The following is a 15,934-nucleotide window of genomic DNA, read 5'->3' as shown; positions in this document are numbered from 1 at the left end:
TATATAATGAAAATGTATTTGTTCATAATTAATAGCAGAAAAAAATCGAAATTGCGGTAAAAAAAATGTATTTGTTAATAATTAATAGCAGAAAAAAATCAAATTTGCGGTAAGTGAAGTTGCGATAATCGAAGGAAGACTGTATGGCAGTAAGTGTATAGTACGATTGTGTGTAAGTGTATAAATTATGGCTGCAAAAATGAACGGATTAAGTGGAAAAATCCAATTAGGGCTAAAGAAATTATTGATTAATAATTAACAGCAGAAAAAAATTCGCAAAGAAGTCAATTTGTGCTAAGTGAAGTCGCGATAATCGAGGGAAGACTGTATTTGGTGTGTGTAGTACGTATGTTTGTGTGTATAAATTAGGGCAGTAAAAATGAACTAATTAAGTGAAAACGTCCAATTAGGGGGGAAAAAAGCTTCTAATTCAATGTTGCTAGATGGACAATTTGTCTAATGAGATTGGCGTTTGTTGCATTCATTTGTGAGGATACCCAGGAAATAGCCACGTCCCCCGGATTGGGCCACAATATCTGAATGTTTCGAGTGAGGCTTTAGAGGTGAAAGCCGGCCGGCCGGCAGACGTCCGTTAGCCCACGGCTAACGAGGAAAGTGGCGCTGATTTACTTTGGCGTTGGCCGCGTTCCAAAATGGCCTCTCCCTCCCTCCCACCCGCACGCCCCGCCTTTTTATTCCCGTCTGGGCCAGCGCCTCGTCGTGAATCTGGCCATTGATTCATATTAGAAATTGGCTGCCGTGGGTTAGCTTCCAAAGTGCTATTTGCCATCTTCAAACACGACACGTCGTCTACACGGACATTTTGTTATCTTGCCAAAGTAGCGCATTGGCCCCAATATAAGACGACGACCGTCTCTTTTTTACAAGACATTGCATTTTTTTAAGGTTTTTTTTCCCCGTTAGTCAGTGGAATGACTTTATACTACTTCTCATTGGCAATTGGTGTTAAGTTATCTTATTGTAAGGACATTTATGTACATTATTTTGGGAATATTTTGAAGACAAAAGTAAACAACCCCGGATAGGTTGATATCTGAAATTCAGGGTGGAGGCGGGGCTAATAGAACCAAAAATTTAAAACAAAATTAGAATTAATTTTCAGAGGTTTTGAACGAATTATATGGTTTTTAGTTCATTTCAATGGGAAAATTTGATTTGAGATACAAGTAAATTGACATACGAGCTCAGTACCAGAACATGTTAAGCTCGTATCTCAAGGTATTGTTTTTATATCACTGGACTGGAATAGAAGTGGATGGTTATAAGGTTCAATAAAAATACAAAGATAGCTAGCAAAAAACAAGGGAATAAGTCAGGAAAGGTAGAAGACAAAACAAAGGACAGGGGAAGCTAGCATTAGCATGATGAGAAGCACTAGCCTTGGAGCAGTTTCTGGTCCCAGGAGGTCCTTGGCGGTCTCAGTGTTCAGCGGTGTGGTTATACTTTCTTCTTCCTCACAGGACTTGATGACCACGGGTACTCGAGATTCTTCGCAAGTTTCCGCTAAAGACGCCGACTCGGAAACGATTCCCGTCTGCGGTGACTCGGCAAGACTGTCGCAGCTCCCGGTTTTGGAGGTTCCGCTCTGTCCTTCCGAGCCGCTTTCTGTGTCTCCAGAACCTGCTGAGACTTTGTCTACTTGGGAACTTTGAGGCTGTGGTTGGACGGTGACCGGTTTTGGAGGATCCGGCATTCCAAACATGGACCCTAGTTTCATGCCGAAAACTGATGAGGGTTCTTCCTTACTGGGTTGTTTGTCTTCTTGGAAAATACCTGCGGATAGACTCTTAAAACCGGAGAAGAGGCCCCCTTCTGGCTGAGATGGTTTTGCGTCTGTGGGTGGAGATGGTGAGGATGAGAAGAGGGATCCAAGGGAGGACGTTCCTTCAGTAGCGACGGATAAGAATCCAAATTTAGGTGCGGGTGTGTTTGGGATCTCTACGTGGACTTTGGTCTCAGGCTCTTGGACTTCAGGGGGAGTAAGCACAGTTGCTTTGTCCAAAACTTCAGATGGTTCTTCGGGTTCTTCACGTTTCTCAGATACGTCTACGTCTTCTTGTTCAAGTTTCGGACCTTCAGACCCGTCTTTCTCAGGGATAGGACTTTCCTTCCCATCTTTTTTATCTTCATGTTCCACTTCTTCCAAAGAACCCTTTTCGGGATCAGAGTCCTCAATGGTTTCTACATGTTCTGTGGTCTTTTCAGGCGGAGGTTCCTCGGATTTTGCCGTTTCAGGACCCTTGAACATACCCAGAAGGTCTCCGGTGAGGGATTCAGGTGCGATGCTAGTAGGAAGTCCAAAAAATGAGCTTTTCTGCGGTTGTTGTGCTGGTCTTGGCGCTTGACGGGGGGCGGAGGAGCCAAAGAGGGATCCGGGTGAGCTGGTGAAGAATCCACCAACGCTTGAAGGTTTACTAGGTGCGCTGGGGGGGCTGGAGAACATTGACATGAAGCCGGAAAATCCAGTCGGCTCTGGGGGTTTCTGAGGTCCTGGAATTCTGGGTCCTGTCATCCTGGGTCCTGTCATTCTGGGTCCTGGCATTCTGGACCCTGGCATACCCGGCGGTCCCCCCATCGGTGAAGGTCCTCTCATTCTTGGTGGACCCGTTCTTGGTCCAGATAGTCGTGGTGTGGGCTGTGGTTGAGGTACATCAGGACCAGGCAGAAGAGACTTACTACCTGCAAGTTCTGGTGGGTTGGTGAGACCTTTTTCTAGATCTTCTATCAAGGCACCTGGTACAGTTTTGTCAGAGGGTTGATCTTGTACAGTTGGCACTTTTGCTGAGGGTTCTGGCTGAGTTGGTTCCTCTGCAGTTTCTTCTAACGATGGGACTTTAGTCACGGGTTCCCCTGTTTCGGCACCACGTGGTTCTGCCACCTCTACAACATCCTTATGGACGGTCATCTCTAGTGATTCAGAAGTTGTTTTTTCCATATCAACGGTTTGTTCTTTCAGTTCTTTTGGGTCCATGTGGGCTTCTTCATATTCAACAAGAGTCTTTGAGGAGTTTTCAGGGTGTCTTTCTTGCTCGGTAATCGGTACGTCTTCAAGACCAGCTTGCAAATGGTCCACTTGGATCACGTCAGGTTGGACCGCCATGATTGCATTCTCTACATCGTGCTGCAAGATTTGGATTTCTGATTCAGCAACCGTGGACTGGTTGTCATCGGATGGTTTGTCAACAATCACAACTTCTTTATCAGGTGAGGTTTCAGTCTCTGGTTGACTCGTGGAAGCTTCCCTGGACTGGTCTTCCGGTTGTTTGTCAAGGATTACGGCTTCTTTATCAGGTATGGTGTCAGTCTCTGGTAGACTGGTTACCGGTTGGACATCGGACACTACCTCAGACTCTTTTTCAGCACACAAAAGGATTTGTTCACTTTTGTCCTCTTCTTTTAGCGGAAGTGTATCCTCAAAAGTTTGGTTGGGGCCGTCTTGGGTTTGATCAAAATCCTTTTGGTTCAATATGTTAGTATTTGCCTGAGAATCAGGCTCGGCATTAATTGCAGACTCTTCACTTGGACTGGGCTCGGTCTTGAGAAGGTCTTCTGTTTCTGGGGCGTTTAATTCTTCTACTAGTCTCGTCTCCGTCTTGAGGTCCTCGGTCCTTTCTGGGGCTTGAACGTCATCACTTGGGCAAGGTTCTATTAAGTGAGACTCTTTGTTTTCTGGGGATGCCACATCTTCGCCTTTAGTACTGGTGTCCTGTTGAATGGTAACAGATTCTGGCTCCTGTTTGGACTCCGCCCCGAAAGACGTTCCAAAGATTCCAAAGCCGGTTTTGCTCTTGTTTCCATCGGAACTTGCTCCCAGCGAGAAGACAGAAGAAACTTTAAAACCTCCTTCTGATTCCGCCGCCGTATTCTGCTGCTTTTGTCCACTTAGCTTTGAGAAGAATCCGGTTTCAGAGGTTTCTGACGTTCCCGTTGCCGGGATCCTCGGTCCGGGCGAGGCTCCGGGACCCCCGAGCTTGGAGAAGAGGCCTGAACCCGGGCTTTCTTTATTGAAAGAAGAACCTTGAAGGATGCCTCCAAATAAAGAAGATCCAGCACTAGCTGGCGCGGGAGTTCTTGGACCTGACCCCCCTGGCGCTGGACCTCTTGGACTTGACCCCTGTTGTTGGGGTCCAGACCCTCCAAACATGGAAAACAAGTTTTTCCCTGCGGGTTCTTTAGGTGGAGGACCCCTTACTGGTGAACTTCCCGGAGTCGGACCTCTTGGTCCAGCTTGCGAAAAACTACTGGAGCCACCAAACATGGAGAACAAACCTTTTCCTGGCGATTCCTGTGGACTTGGAGAAGGTGATGGTCCTTTGGCTCCAGGGAATGCTGGGGTGCTTGATCCACCAAACATTGAGAGTAAACCTTTACCTTGTGGCTCTTGTGGGGTGGACTGGGGTGATGGTCCCTTGCTTTCGGGGGCTGTGGGAGGAGTTGGTCCACCGAACATGGAGAGAAAACCTTTTCCTTGAGGTTCTGGTGGTCCTGAAGAAGGTGGTAGTCCTTTATTTTCAGTAGGAGGAGGAGGAGGAGTTGACCCACCAAACATTGAGAGTAGACCTTTTCCTTGTGGTTCTTGTGGGGTCGACTGGGGCGACGTTCCTTGGACTTCAGGGGTGGCGGGAGCAGTGGATCCACCAAACATTGAGAGTAGACCTTTTCCTATTGGTTCTTGTGGTCCTGGAGAAGGTGGTAGTCCTTTATTTTCAGTAGGAGGAGGAGGAGTTGAGCCACCAAACATTGAGAGTAGACCCTTTCCTTGTGGCTCTTGTGGACTGGACTGGGCTAAAGGTCCTTTGGTTTCCGGAGATCCACCAAACATGGATAAAAGACCTTTTGTGGGTGGTTCTTGTGGACTTGGGTGAGGTGATGAGACCTTGGTTTCAGGAGAAGTTGGAGAACTTGATCCAGAAAACATTGAGAGTAAACCTTTGCCTTGTGGTTCTTGTGAGTTTGAGGTAGGAGGCGGTCCTTTGGCGTCAAGAGAAGATGGAGAATATGATCCAGAAAACATTGAGAGTAAACCTTTGCCTTCCTGAGATAAAGCGTCCTTGGTTTCGTGGGGTGTTGGAGCATTTGAAGTCCCAAACATTGAGAGTAGCCCTTTAACTTGTGGCTCTTTTGGAGGTAACGTTTCGCTTGTTTCAGAGGATGCTGGGGATTTTGAACCACCAAACATTGACAGTAAACCACTGCCAGTGGTTGTTGAGCCAGGGAGGATACCACCAAGAATTGAGGTTCCAGATTGGGAAGTCGTCTGTTCTGGGCTGGCGGTTTTGGTTCCCTCCATTTCTTTGGGTAGTTCATTCACTGTAGCGGTTACGCTATTGTCCGTGGATGTTTCTTCAAATGGACGGTCTTGAGAACTAGAAGAATCCTTTTGGGTCTTCTCGTCCAGTTCTTGGAATTCTTCAGAGGATTTTATATCTGATGGGGATTCGGTCGTTTTGGCCAGCAATTTGTTTCCCGGCAATAAGACATCAGAGGTACTTTTTTCTTCAATTGGAGGTTCTGGTTTTTGTTCTTCTTGAGGCGATGTCTTCAGCTCACTTGGTGGCTTCTCTTCTTCTAGATCTGCTTCCTGTTTCTCAAGAGGTGGTTCACAAAGGGCAACACCCTCGGCTTTGAGGTCCGAATCTGAGACAGAGGCTTCCTGGTTTTGGTTTTGTTCATCTGTGTCAAAATCCTTTAGTGGACTCTGTGGTAAGGTCTCAGGTGGTCTGGTCTCGGGGCTAACGATAGCCGTTGCTTCGTCGCCCAGAGATGTACCGCCATCTTGAGGTTTAGAATCTTTCTGAGACTCTGATAGGTTTACAGGAGTTGCAGTGGTACGTTCCTCAGTTGTGGTGTCTTCAAGTTCTCCGGTCTGTTCTTGAGTTCCTTCATCTTCTGGTGAACTTGCAGCTGAGACAAATATGTGGGGTAGTCTGACATATGGTTGTGGCTGACTTTGGCCCACCGGTTTTTCGCTAGGTGACGTGTCCGAAGAAGCAATGCCGATGTAGATGGAACTGGGTTGGATTGGTTTGTCTTGGGATTGATCATTTCCGATGTTGAGATTGAGGGTTTGAGTATTGGGTTCTTCGGAGATGGTTTCAGATGAAGATTCGGTTAATTGAAGTGAGGGTTCTGACGAAGGGTCTTTGTTGAGGTTGACTTTGGATTCAATTGGCGGATCTTGAGATTTTGGGACCAGCGGAACTGGGACACTGGGCGATGAGGTCTGGGATTCTGGATAGCACAAGCCACCCTGTTTCGAGATGTAGACTTTGTTTTCGGGTTCAGAGACGAGCGATGGGAGCATTGGCGAGGATTTATCCAGACTTACGGAATCTCTTTGAACGGAACTAACTACTGGTTCTACCCTCACATGGGGGGAAGGTGGAACATCATCTCTCAAGGGGGTAGGATGAGACCTTAAGTCCTCGGGTGGAGACCTAGTGAGCTGTGGTGTTACTTCTGCTGGTTTACAGTGGACATGATGCTGAGAACTTAGACTACCAAACTTTGAGACCAAACCCTTGACTGAAGAGAATCCCGATTGGAGCGAAGGTGTCGAGTCTTGTGTCTGGGGTTCTCCTGTTAGCTTTAAGGGTTTATCCTTAGGAGTCGTGGGTTGTGAGACAAGTGCTGGAGATCCTGGTGTAAACTGGGTAGGACTGGTAGACCTTGAAAGCACTTTTGGTGGCTCGTTTTGGTGTACAGTGAAGTGGGATTGGCTCCTCGAGTCGGACCCTGTGGACATTTGAGGTGGTGGGATTGTCCCTGAAGCTTGAGCACTGACAAACATCCGCGTATGCTCTAGCCTTTGTTTTTCAGAGGATTGGATAATGGCCGAGACATGTGACGATTGACTGTATAAAGTCTGAGAAATTTCAATGGTTTGTTGGACATTTTGATGAATTCCGGTCTGACTTTGAATTGGACTTTCTTCCCAGCCTCCAACGGTTGCCTGCTTGACTAGATTTTTAGCTTTTGCAGGAGTACTTGGATCTGGTCTTTGCAGTATGGGGGCGGGTCTTCCCACCAAACCAGGTTCGGTAGTAGATTGTGTTCCACTTGGAGGCAGTTGGACCACTTTCTTGGGTTCAAAGCCTTCCGGGTAGTTGACGGAGGGCCAAATGGACTGTGGAGCTCCGAGACCAAAGTTGGGGACAATTTGAGGTTGTGTTCCTGGTTGGTCGGCCATTCCTACTTGGTTAGTAGGGTAAACATTGGGTGAGAATTGCCATATTTCTACAGGAGTGAAAGGTGGGCGGTACTCCTGCGGTTGGTAAAAGCAACTTTGATACAAAGTCGGTGAAGAAAGATCGTCCACACTTTCAGTCTCACATTTTGAGGTCTCACTTTGAAGATCCACAGTCAAGTCCACCAAACCGTGTAACAACTTCTTTGATCTTTGGTTTCTTTCCTCTGGTTCTTTTTTGCTGTTTAGGTTGGTGAAATTTATGGGCTGGCCATCATCCACTACGGTAAAACTCCTGGAATCGCTTGTTATTTTCACACTGTCCTTTGCGGAGAAGTCCACCGGTTTGTTGGTTTGCTGGTATGGCTTGGGAGGAAAGAATGTGGGTGTCTGTCCGTGTGAGTTCTGGGTGGCGTTGAGAACTGTTGGGGAAACACTTACTTGCTGGGATGCGGTCTTAGGATAAAGAGGTTCGAGTTCTACAACCAGGGGTAGTCCCACAGAGTGTTTCCTGGCCATTACTCGAGGACTTGGTTTATTGGTGAGTGAAACAGCTTCGTGGAGACCTAAAGAAGACGCTGGTGCTTTTATTTCTGTGATCTGGAGTGGTTTTGGGGACATATCCAAGGGTGTCCTTGGGGTGGAAATGACTGAAGAGGACTCTGGGACTATATTTGGTAGAGTGGTTTGGGAAGAACTGAACCGAGGAGGAATGGAAGCTTGGATCTGGAGCTGGTGGGACTCAATCCAGTCCAGTGAGTCTTGAGAGGGAAGTTCTTTGACAAGGGGAACGCCCACGGAGTGTTTTCGGGCCAGTTGGCGGGCGCTTGGTTTCCCTTTTGTTAAGGGAATTCCTTTAGTCAGCAAGTCTTGGGTGGTCTTGGGAATTGGGCTTTTCTGGACAACTGGTTTGGAAGACATGTCAAGGGCAGCCGTGACAGAATTGGCCGGTGACGAGGGTTCGAAAGGACGCCGAGGCTGTGACAAGACCCTGTTGTGAGCTCTGGCAACATCTCGGGTGGGGGACCTTCTTGTCTCATAGTTTTCGGGAAGGGAACGTCCCAGGGGGACTACCGTCACTTCTACAAAGGACAAGTCCTGTGACTCCTGCTGACTTGGATGAGGGTGTTGTCTCTCTGGACTTGCAGGTTTTCGCTTAGTCAGTGAAAGTGCTTCAGAAGTGGATTCGGAGTCTTTTGACTGACTTTTAGTGCTTTCTAGCGAGGGTTTTTCCCGATTTGTGGACATGTCCAGGAGCGCTTTAGCCGACTCAATGACCTCCTGGTTTTCAAGAGACAGGGTTGAAGTGGATGTCCTCCTGCTGTCGGTGCAAGGCGCTTGAGACAAAGAATTTGGGGAGGACATATCGAGGACTGCTTGGAATAGGTTTGCCGGTGTGGTTACTTCTTGGTTTTTGATTGTTGATGTTGATTGAAAGCTTGTTCTTCTACTGTACACGCCGGAACTGTCGGCAGGTGAGGGTGATTTTGCTGGCCTTTGTGCATTGGATGTGAAATGTTCCGGCTGTTCTTCAATGTGGACTTGCCTTGGAACAGGACTCCTTTGAGGAGAAGACATCCTGGACTGCATTGAACCAGATTTTGCTGCTTGGCTAGAACAATCCAGTTGCTGGATCTCATTCCGTGGAGATGTCCCGTCTTTATGCAAGTCCACAGGTGTCCCCGGGTATCTGGATCGGGTCTGACGACTTGGTGATGTTTTTTCGGGTGTGCGAGGGCGAGGAATGTCAGCGTTATCCCCCAAAATCCATTCCCCGGCCTTCTTCTCTTTGGTAAGATCAACCGCCACCTTGTCGGTTAAGACCACGTTTACCTCCGGTTCTTTACATTTTATTAATTTGTGTTTAGAGAAGTCAACAAGTTCTGATTTCTGCTTCGGGATTTGAACAGCCGGAGGCTTGTTTTTATCGCCGGTGGCAGAAAAGTCCAAGACTTTGTGGGTTGACGGAGCACCCGTGGATGGACCGGAGTAACGATTGGTGTTGTAGAGTTTGCTGTCATCGTTGGGGTAGGGATTCAGGATGTGTAACTTTGGTGGTGGTTTTTCACAATGGTCTGCAACTGCGGGTAAGACAGCTGCAGGGGGGAGGATTTCACTAGCACCGCAAATCCCTGACGAGGGCGTGTGGGTTCTTTGTGGGAATTCTCTAGGCTTTTCTGTCTGGGAGGGCTGCCTCGCTAGTCTAGGTCTCGGAGACGGAGACCTGGCCGTAGAAAGAACTGAAGTCGTTGGCGAGGAGGGAGTTGGATTGGGTGAAGGCGGGAGGTGGCTTTTCTGAGGTTGGGGTATCTTGGACCCTGACGAGGTTTCAGGTTGGGGTGAGTTAGACCTTGATGGTGTCTGGGGTAGGGGAATGTTAGACCTTGATGGGGTCTGGGGTTGGGGTACCTTGGACCCTGATAGGGTCTGAGGTTGGGGTGTCTTAGATGCTGATGGGGTCTGGGGTTGGGGTATCTTAGACCCTGACGGGGTCTGGGGAAGCTTCCTGCCCATGTTTGAGCACACCTTGCTATCGGACACGGTAGGAGACGAAGAAACAGGGTGAGATTGACTCACATTGGCAATGGGGGACTTGGAAATAGTTTTTCCTGAAATGGCAGAGCTTGTTTTTAGTGGAGATTGCTGGACCGTTGTGTCCTCCGCGTGGCCAATTCGAATTTCGGGGATTGGTTGATGTTTGGGGGATATTGGCTCGGTGGACCTTGGAGAGGGTGGACTAGGAGGGACGTTTTTAAGCCCTTGATTGATCCAGTACGGTCCTCCGTGGGTGGCTTGAAGGGAATTTGTCGTCAGGTCGGCCGCTTTCATTGGGGTCTCGCGCTGTTGGCTGAGGTTTTCGGGGTGTCCCACTGTGACCTTTTTTAATTTGTACGCCGTAAAGTCCAGCGGGACTTCGGCTTGGGAGGAAAGAGACTCCCGGAACATCTCCGAGAAGCTTTCCAAATTCATGTTCATGATTTTTTGCCCTTTTCTCAGAGCCGAGGTGAGATCCTCGGGAGCCTCGGCCGGCCCGGGTCCGATGCCAAGCGGTTCTGGACCCCAAGGAGTTTTCTCTTGGATAAAAAGTGGGATTTTAAATCCACACAAGGTGATTTTTTCCTTTTCTTTCTGCGTGAGAATGTTGGCGATGTTCTCCGTAATGTTGCTGAGCGTCTGAAGGTCTTCTGGAGCGGCGCAAGCATAAAAATGGCGCCCGGCTCGGTCCGTTAAAAGAGAGTAAATAAAGCCCTGGTCGGTGTAGACGTAATAGCCGCAGTCCCCGGTTTCTGCCGGCCACCACAGTCCTTGATCCAGGAGCGAAAGCCACTGTTGGTACCATTCCGAGTCCCGGAAAAGCAAGTCGTCCTCATCGTCCAGTGGGACGGAAGCAGCCGATCTACTCAAGTCCACGGCGCCCTGGGTCAGATCCACTGGACCCTTTTTGGTGGCCAATCGTTTTAAAAATTCTGTGGCGGATTTCAAACTAAAGTCCTCCACGGGGGCTTCTTTGAAAGCGGCTACGAAAGCCAAGTCCGTTAAGGAGCGACAGCGGTTCAACTCGCCGTTGGACTTGCACCCGGACAAATTGAGTCCCCCGCCGGGCATAATCCAGGGTTGCTCTTTACTGCCAGATCCATTCAGGTGCTCACAGCTGGTCCAGGACTTTCTATCTCTGCAGCTCATGTCAAACAAAACCGAGTCTTCCTCCTGGTCCAGGAAGCGATTTCGGTTTTGGAAGAGCGGGGCGGTCTGATCTTTCCAAGGATGTGACGGCACGTTGAAGTGACCCAGGTCGATTTCTTTAAGACCGGGCCAGGCGTGGCCGTCCCACTGGGACGCCCCGGGGTTATCCGTGGGAAGGGGTCCGGATGGACGTCCGAAGACCCGGTCTTCGGCGTCCAGGGCCTCGGCGAGGGCGTAGTCGTTGAGTTGCTGCCAGAGAAGCGCCTCGATCAGACACTGGTGTTCGTAGAGTTCTGGCGGAATGACTCCGTGTTCTGTAAAGTTGAAGAGAAGGTCCTTGTAGCCATACTCTCCTTCCGTCCCGTATAGGAGGCGCTGAATTTCTTCCAGGTAACGTTGGGTGGGGGACACTGTTGGGTTTTTCCAAACTGGAGCTGGTGGTTTTTCGGAGGGGTTTACGGGTCCAGGGACTGGAAGCGAAGATGTACTGGATGGAATCTCGTCCTTGGTTTTGGGCAAGAGGCGGTTCAGGAAGCCTTTGTCTTTTTCTGGAGTCGGGGTGCTGGTCTCGCTGGGAGCGGTTTTGAAAATGCTGGACAATAGACCGGGAGAGGCGGGGCTCGTGGCGCTGGTTTTGGTTTCGGGCTTTACGCTGACTGAGGTCTTTGAGGGTGAGGGTGTCTCCTCTTTGCCACTCAGAAGACCGCTCAGGAAACCCTTCTCTGGAGCCGGTTCAGGGGTGGAGTGCGACTCCACTGGTTTGGTTCTCTGAATCTGAGGGCGCTGGATCTGTCCTGGGCTAGGTAGTGGTTGCTCCTTGTTTTTAAGTTTGGCTTGCTCAGTGGGAGACGGTGTTTGCTCTACGTTGGCGGAGATTTTGCTGAGAAGGCCTGAAAATAACCCACCTGATTCGGATGTGGTTGGATTTTGGCCTCGCTGAGGAGGACCTGGGGTCTTCGGGGCCTGCTGTTCCTGAGGTGGGCTTTCACCAGAGGCCAGTTTCAGAAAGCCAGAGAGCAAGCCTCCACTCTGACTCGGTGTTTCTGTGTTGGTGGAAGCTTGAGTATTTTTACCTGGCGCCGGTTGATGTTGAGGAGTTGGTTTTGGACTCAATAATCCAGACAAGAAACCTCCTTGTTGATTAGGTGGTCCTGAATTTTCCTGAGATCCGGCAGTGTTGGGCTTCTGTTGAGTCCTGGCTTGCGAGACCGGTTCTTGCTGGGTGTTGTCGCTAGTTAATTTACTCAACAAACCTGAGAACATTCCACCTTGTTGCGGTTCAACCGCGGGTGTAGCGGCCTGTTGGGGTATCTGGTTTTGCCTACGGAGCGGTTGTCTATTGGAAGAACTGGGAGGTGCTTCCGGTTGCTTCTGTCCCGGAGGAGGACCCGATGAAAAGAGTCCGGATAGGAAACCGCCTTGTGGATTAGGCGCTTGCTGGGTTGTCTTGGGATTTACCGTTTGCGGTTTTTGCTGTTCTTGTTGAGCGCCTGACGGAGGGGTGGTCTGGGGGGTTCCCGCATCTGCAATTTTGCTCAGAAATCCACTAAGCATCCCCGTGGGACCGCCTGGGGGAGGCTGCTGCGGGGGGATTTGGTTTTGCCGATGCAGATTGGGTCTGTTGCCCGCTGGTGGGGACGGTTGACGACCCGGTGGGCCGCCTGGAGGTTGATTCTGAGCTTTTGCGGCGGGTGGGTCTTGGCTAGCCATTCCAAAGAGGCCCGAGAGGAAGCCCCCCTGCTGAGGGGCGGTGGATGATGGCGTTGTAGGTTCGACAATTTTGTTGAAAAGCCCCGAGAGCAAATTACCTGATTGCTGGTTTTCCGGCGGTGCGCCTTGAGTACCCGTAGGTTCTTTCTTTTTGTCTTGTTGGTCCACGTTTAGCGTTGTTTGCTGGTCAGAGGGAGGAGTTTCCAAAGAACTTGATTTGTTTTCTCGCGATGGAACCTCAGACTGAGCTAGATTTTGATCTTTTTCTGTCATTTGGGTCATTTGTTTCCCGACATCCGCCTTTAGGTCCTGACTCACTTGGTTAACGGAGTCTGTGGCTTTTTTTAAGAGCCCAGACAACAGTCCACCCATGGGTGGTTGTGCACCTACGGGTTGAGGTTGAGCAGGTACTGGACCAGATTGCTTTTGTGGGCCAGGTCCAGACCCAGGTCCAGGTCCAGGGCCAGATCCAGGGCCAGATCCAGACCCAGGCCCTTGTTCTGGTCCAGGCCCTGGTCCAGGTCCAGGTGTTGGTGGCTGATTTGTCTGGACGGACATGTTGTCAGAGGCAAATTTGAAAAATCCAGTTAACAGTCCTGACGACGATTGCGCCGCAGGGTTGGGAGTTTGGGAAGATGGCGCCGAGGGTGACGAGAACAGGCCGGAGAGGAGTCCTCCCTGTTGAGGCTGACTCTCTCCTTGGGTTTGAGTTGGCTCTTCGCTAGGACCTACCTTCAACAACCCGGACAAAAAGCCTCGAGGCTCCGGAGTTTGCGCTTGTTCACTTTCAATTTTGGAAGGATTGTCTGTTGGCGTTGTTTCTGTTCCAAGGGTAAGGCCCCCCTCCTCTGATGGTTCGCCGTCTGGTTTTGGGATATCGCTGGGTTTGGTGAGGGTGACGGTTGGGGTCACTGGAGTTTTTGCAGGTTCCTTAGCCGGTTCGCTTTGGGCCACTTTGAAGAGATTTGAAAACCAGCCCGTATCCGAGTTCCCTTTCGGGGTGCTTTCCATTAGCGTGGCACGAATCGGAGATGGTGTTCTTGCCGGACTCGGGGACGGACTCCTCGAGGGCATACCGGCGGTCTCCCCGGTGGCAAACTTGAGAAATCCGGACAGGGCCCCTCCTGGGGGTTTGGCTTCGCTGGAACTCGGAGGATCTTCGCCGGAGAAGAAGGGGATCTTGAGTTTTCCGCTTAAAAAGGATTCCTCGGGCGGATTGGGACTCGGCGAGGCGCTTTCCGAAGTGTTTGAGGACATCAAACTGCTGAGAGATTTGCGGAAAGGACTAAATAAGCCCGAGTCTTCCGGGGTGGCTTCGGGTACTGTCCGGTTCCTCTGCGGAGTGTCCAGTAACTCGCCAGAGGACTCGGTCTCTGGGAGAAGTTCTACTGATCCACTTTCCGTGTCCGGAAGGAGCTCGACGGAACCGCTACCCGAATCCGGTCTGGGTTGGATCTCTGAACGGTCATCGGGACTAGGGACGGGGCCGGTGGAGTTGTCACTGGCGGCTGTTTGGGTTTCTGATGCTTGAGGGGACGGCTCTCTCGTTGGAGGGGCGCTAGAGAACAACCTCATTGGACTGAGCCTCCCCAGTACCGATTCCAAACCGGCAGAGGACTGGTTCGCGTCTGTGGATGTCTGGCTAGCTTCAGCTGGCCTAGGGGATTCCCGCGATTGGAAAGGTACGAGGGACTGCAGTGAGAACTTCTTCTCCGTTGGGGGGTCTTGGGAGGCGGGTGGGACGATGGCCACCGGTGGGGAGGCGCCACTGCTTTTGGGGATAAAGGACAGAAGCTTGGAAATTCCAGATTCGCTTTGAGGAGTCGCCTTGGAGGCGGGGGAGGCGTCCACGGAGGTTTCTGAGGCCTCAGGGGTGGTTTTGGGGAGGGAGGTGAGCAGTTTGAAAATACCGGACTCGGTTTTCGGCTCGGCTGGAGCCTCGGCTTCCTTGCTGCTTTTGGATCCGCCGATCGTACCGAACAAAGACGTCATGACATTCTTGAGTTTATCGACTTTTGCGTCCTGGTTTTTGACTTCCTCAACTTTTGCATCCTGGTTTATGACCTCCTTGACTTGCTCGTCTTGGGTTTTCAGGTCCTCCTTTTTGCCATCCTCAGGTTTCGAGCTCGGGAGCGAAGGAAGTTTTCGCCCGGTAACTCTCTGCTGCGACTCGTAGCTGTTAAGCTCCTCCTCTTTGACGGCCAGATATTGCGAAACCGAGTCGACTAAACACTTGAGCTCATCCATGGGGTCCACGTAGCATTCGCAGGGCTCCTCTTCGGCCAAGAATCCAGAGACCGGACCTCTTCCGGAGCTTCCCAAATGAGACACGTACCCACCGGGGTAGCGGTAGGAGTCATACTCGCAGGGGACATCCGTCTCCAGGAACATCAGGTCTTCCAGTTCCTCGTCCGAGCCAAAGGAGTACTGCATTTCGTCAGAACCCACCGATCCGAACTGGCTCCTGATCCTGGCTTCCTCCCTGGCCGCCTCCTCTTCGCGGAAGGCGGCGTAACTGTCCTCCAAGGCCGTCTTGGCCCACAACCTGGTCTTGAAGAGTAGACCGTCCCGGTCCGTGTGACCCTGAAGACGTTTGACCGACGGGATGATGTCGATTTCCGGAGGCGGGGACTCGTCTTCCGGACTGCCGGCTTCCCGGTAGACTAAACGGACGTCGGCGACGGCGGGGTAAGATGGCGGACGGCGCCTTGCGGCTCGCTCTTCGGGCGAGAGGGCGTCCCATTCCACCGCCTGGTAGAACCGCCCACCTGTGGATTTGGGCGAGGCCTTGTGTGGCGAATCGGCGATACGGTAGATGATGCTCTTGTCGTCGTCCTCCCACATTTTCTGTTCGGCGTCCAAGTAGTCGTCCAGGATTTCGGAGTCAGCCATTTTGTATTTGCCCTCCCAGTCGTCTACGCCCATACCCGAGTCCACCGGGACTATTCTTACGCTGCGCCTTCTCCCCGACCGCCTTTAGCGGTGAAAGTGCGTGAAAAGAAAGATGGCAGAAGCAAAAGAAGGACGGCGCAAAGAAAAGAGAAAGCGTTAAGACAGAAAATGGAAAGAAAACGCCATCTTTGGTGAAGATATAGTCAAAGTGGTTTAGGATTACCCGGAGGAGCGCAGGTCGTGGTAGTCTCGGTCCAGGCTGTGTAGCGAGTCCGAGTCCCGCGGATGGCGCTGGTGCCGACCTCCGACGGGGTATTGGTGAGCTGAAGAATTGCTCTCTGAGGTGGTGTAATAGCGCGGGGGGTGCGAGCGGACCCCTGCATCAATGTCGTGGTCCCCCATGATGGCGCTGTCGTGGTCGTCCAGAGCTGAGGACAAAAA

General features: G+C 50.8%; 1 protein-coding gene across 1 annotated transcript in view; it reads right to left on the bottom strand.

The window, feature by feature from the left end:
* Window positions 1-5,535, bottom strand: part of LOC144196007 (uncharacterized) — a 32,715-nt gene extending 27,180 nt beyond the window's left edge. The window contains exon 1 of the mRNA XM_077715972.1: window positions 1,401-5,535. Within this exon, the coding sequence (XP_077572098.1) occupies window positions 1,401-5,311 (3,911 nt within the window). The 5' untranslated portion in view covers window positions 5,312-5,535. The remainder of the gene's footprint in view (window positions 1-1,400) is intronic.
* Between the last annotated feature and the right edge of the window lie 10,399 nt (window positions 5,536-15,934).

Source organism: Stigmatopora nigra, chromosome 4 (genome assembly GCF_051989575.1).
Source record: "Stigmatopora nigra isolate UIUO_SnigA chromosome 4, RoL_Snig_1.1, whole genome shotgun sequence".
Taxonomy (NCBI): domain Eukaryota; kingdom Metazoa; phylum Chordata; class Actinopteri; order Syngnathiformes; family Syngnathidae; genus Stigmatopora; species Stigmatopora nigra.
This window is presented reverse-complemented; position numbering and strand designations above follow the sequence as displayed.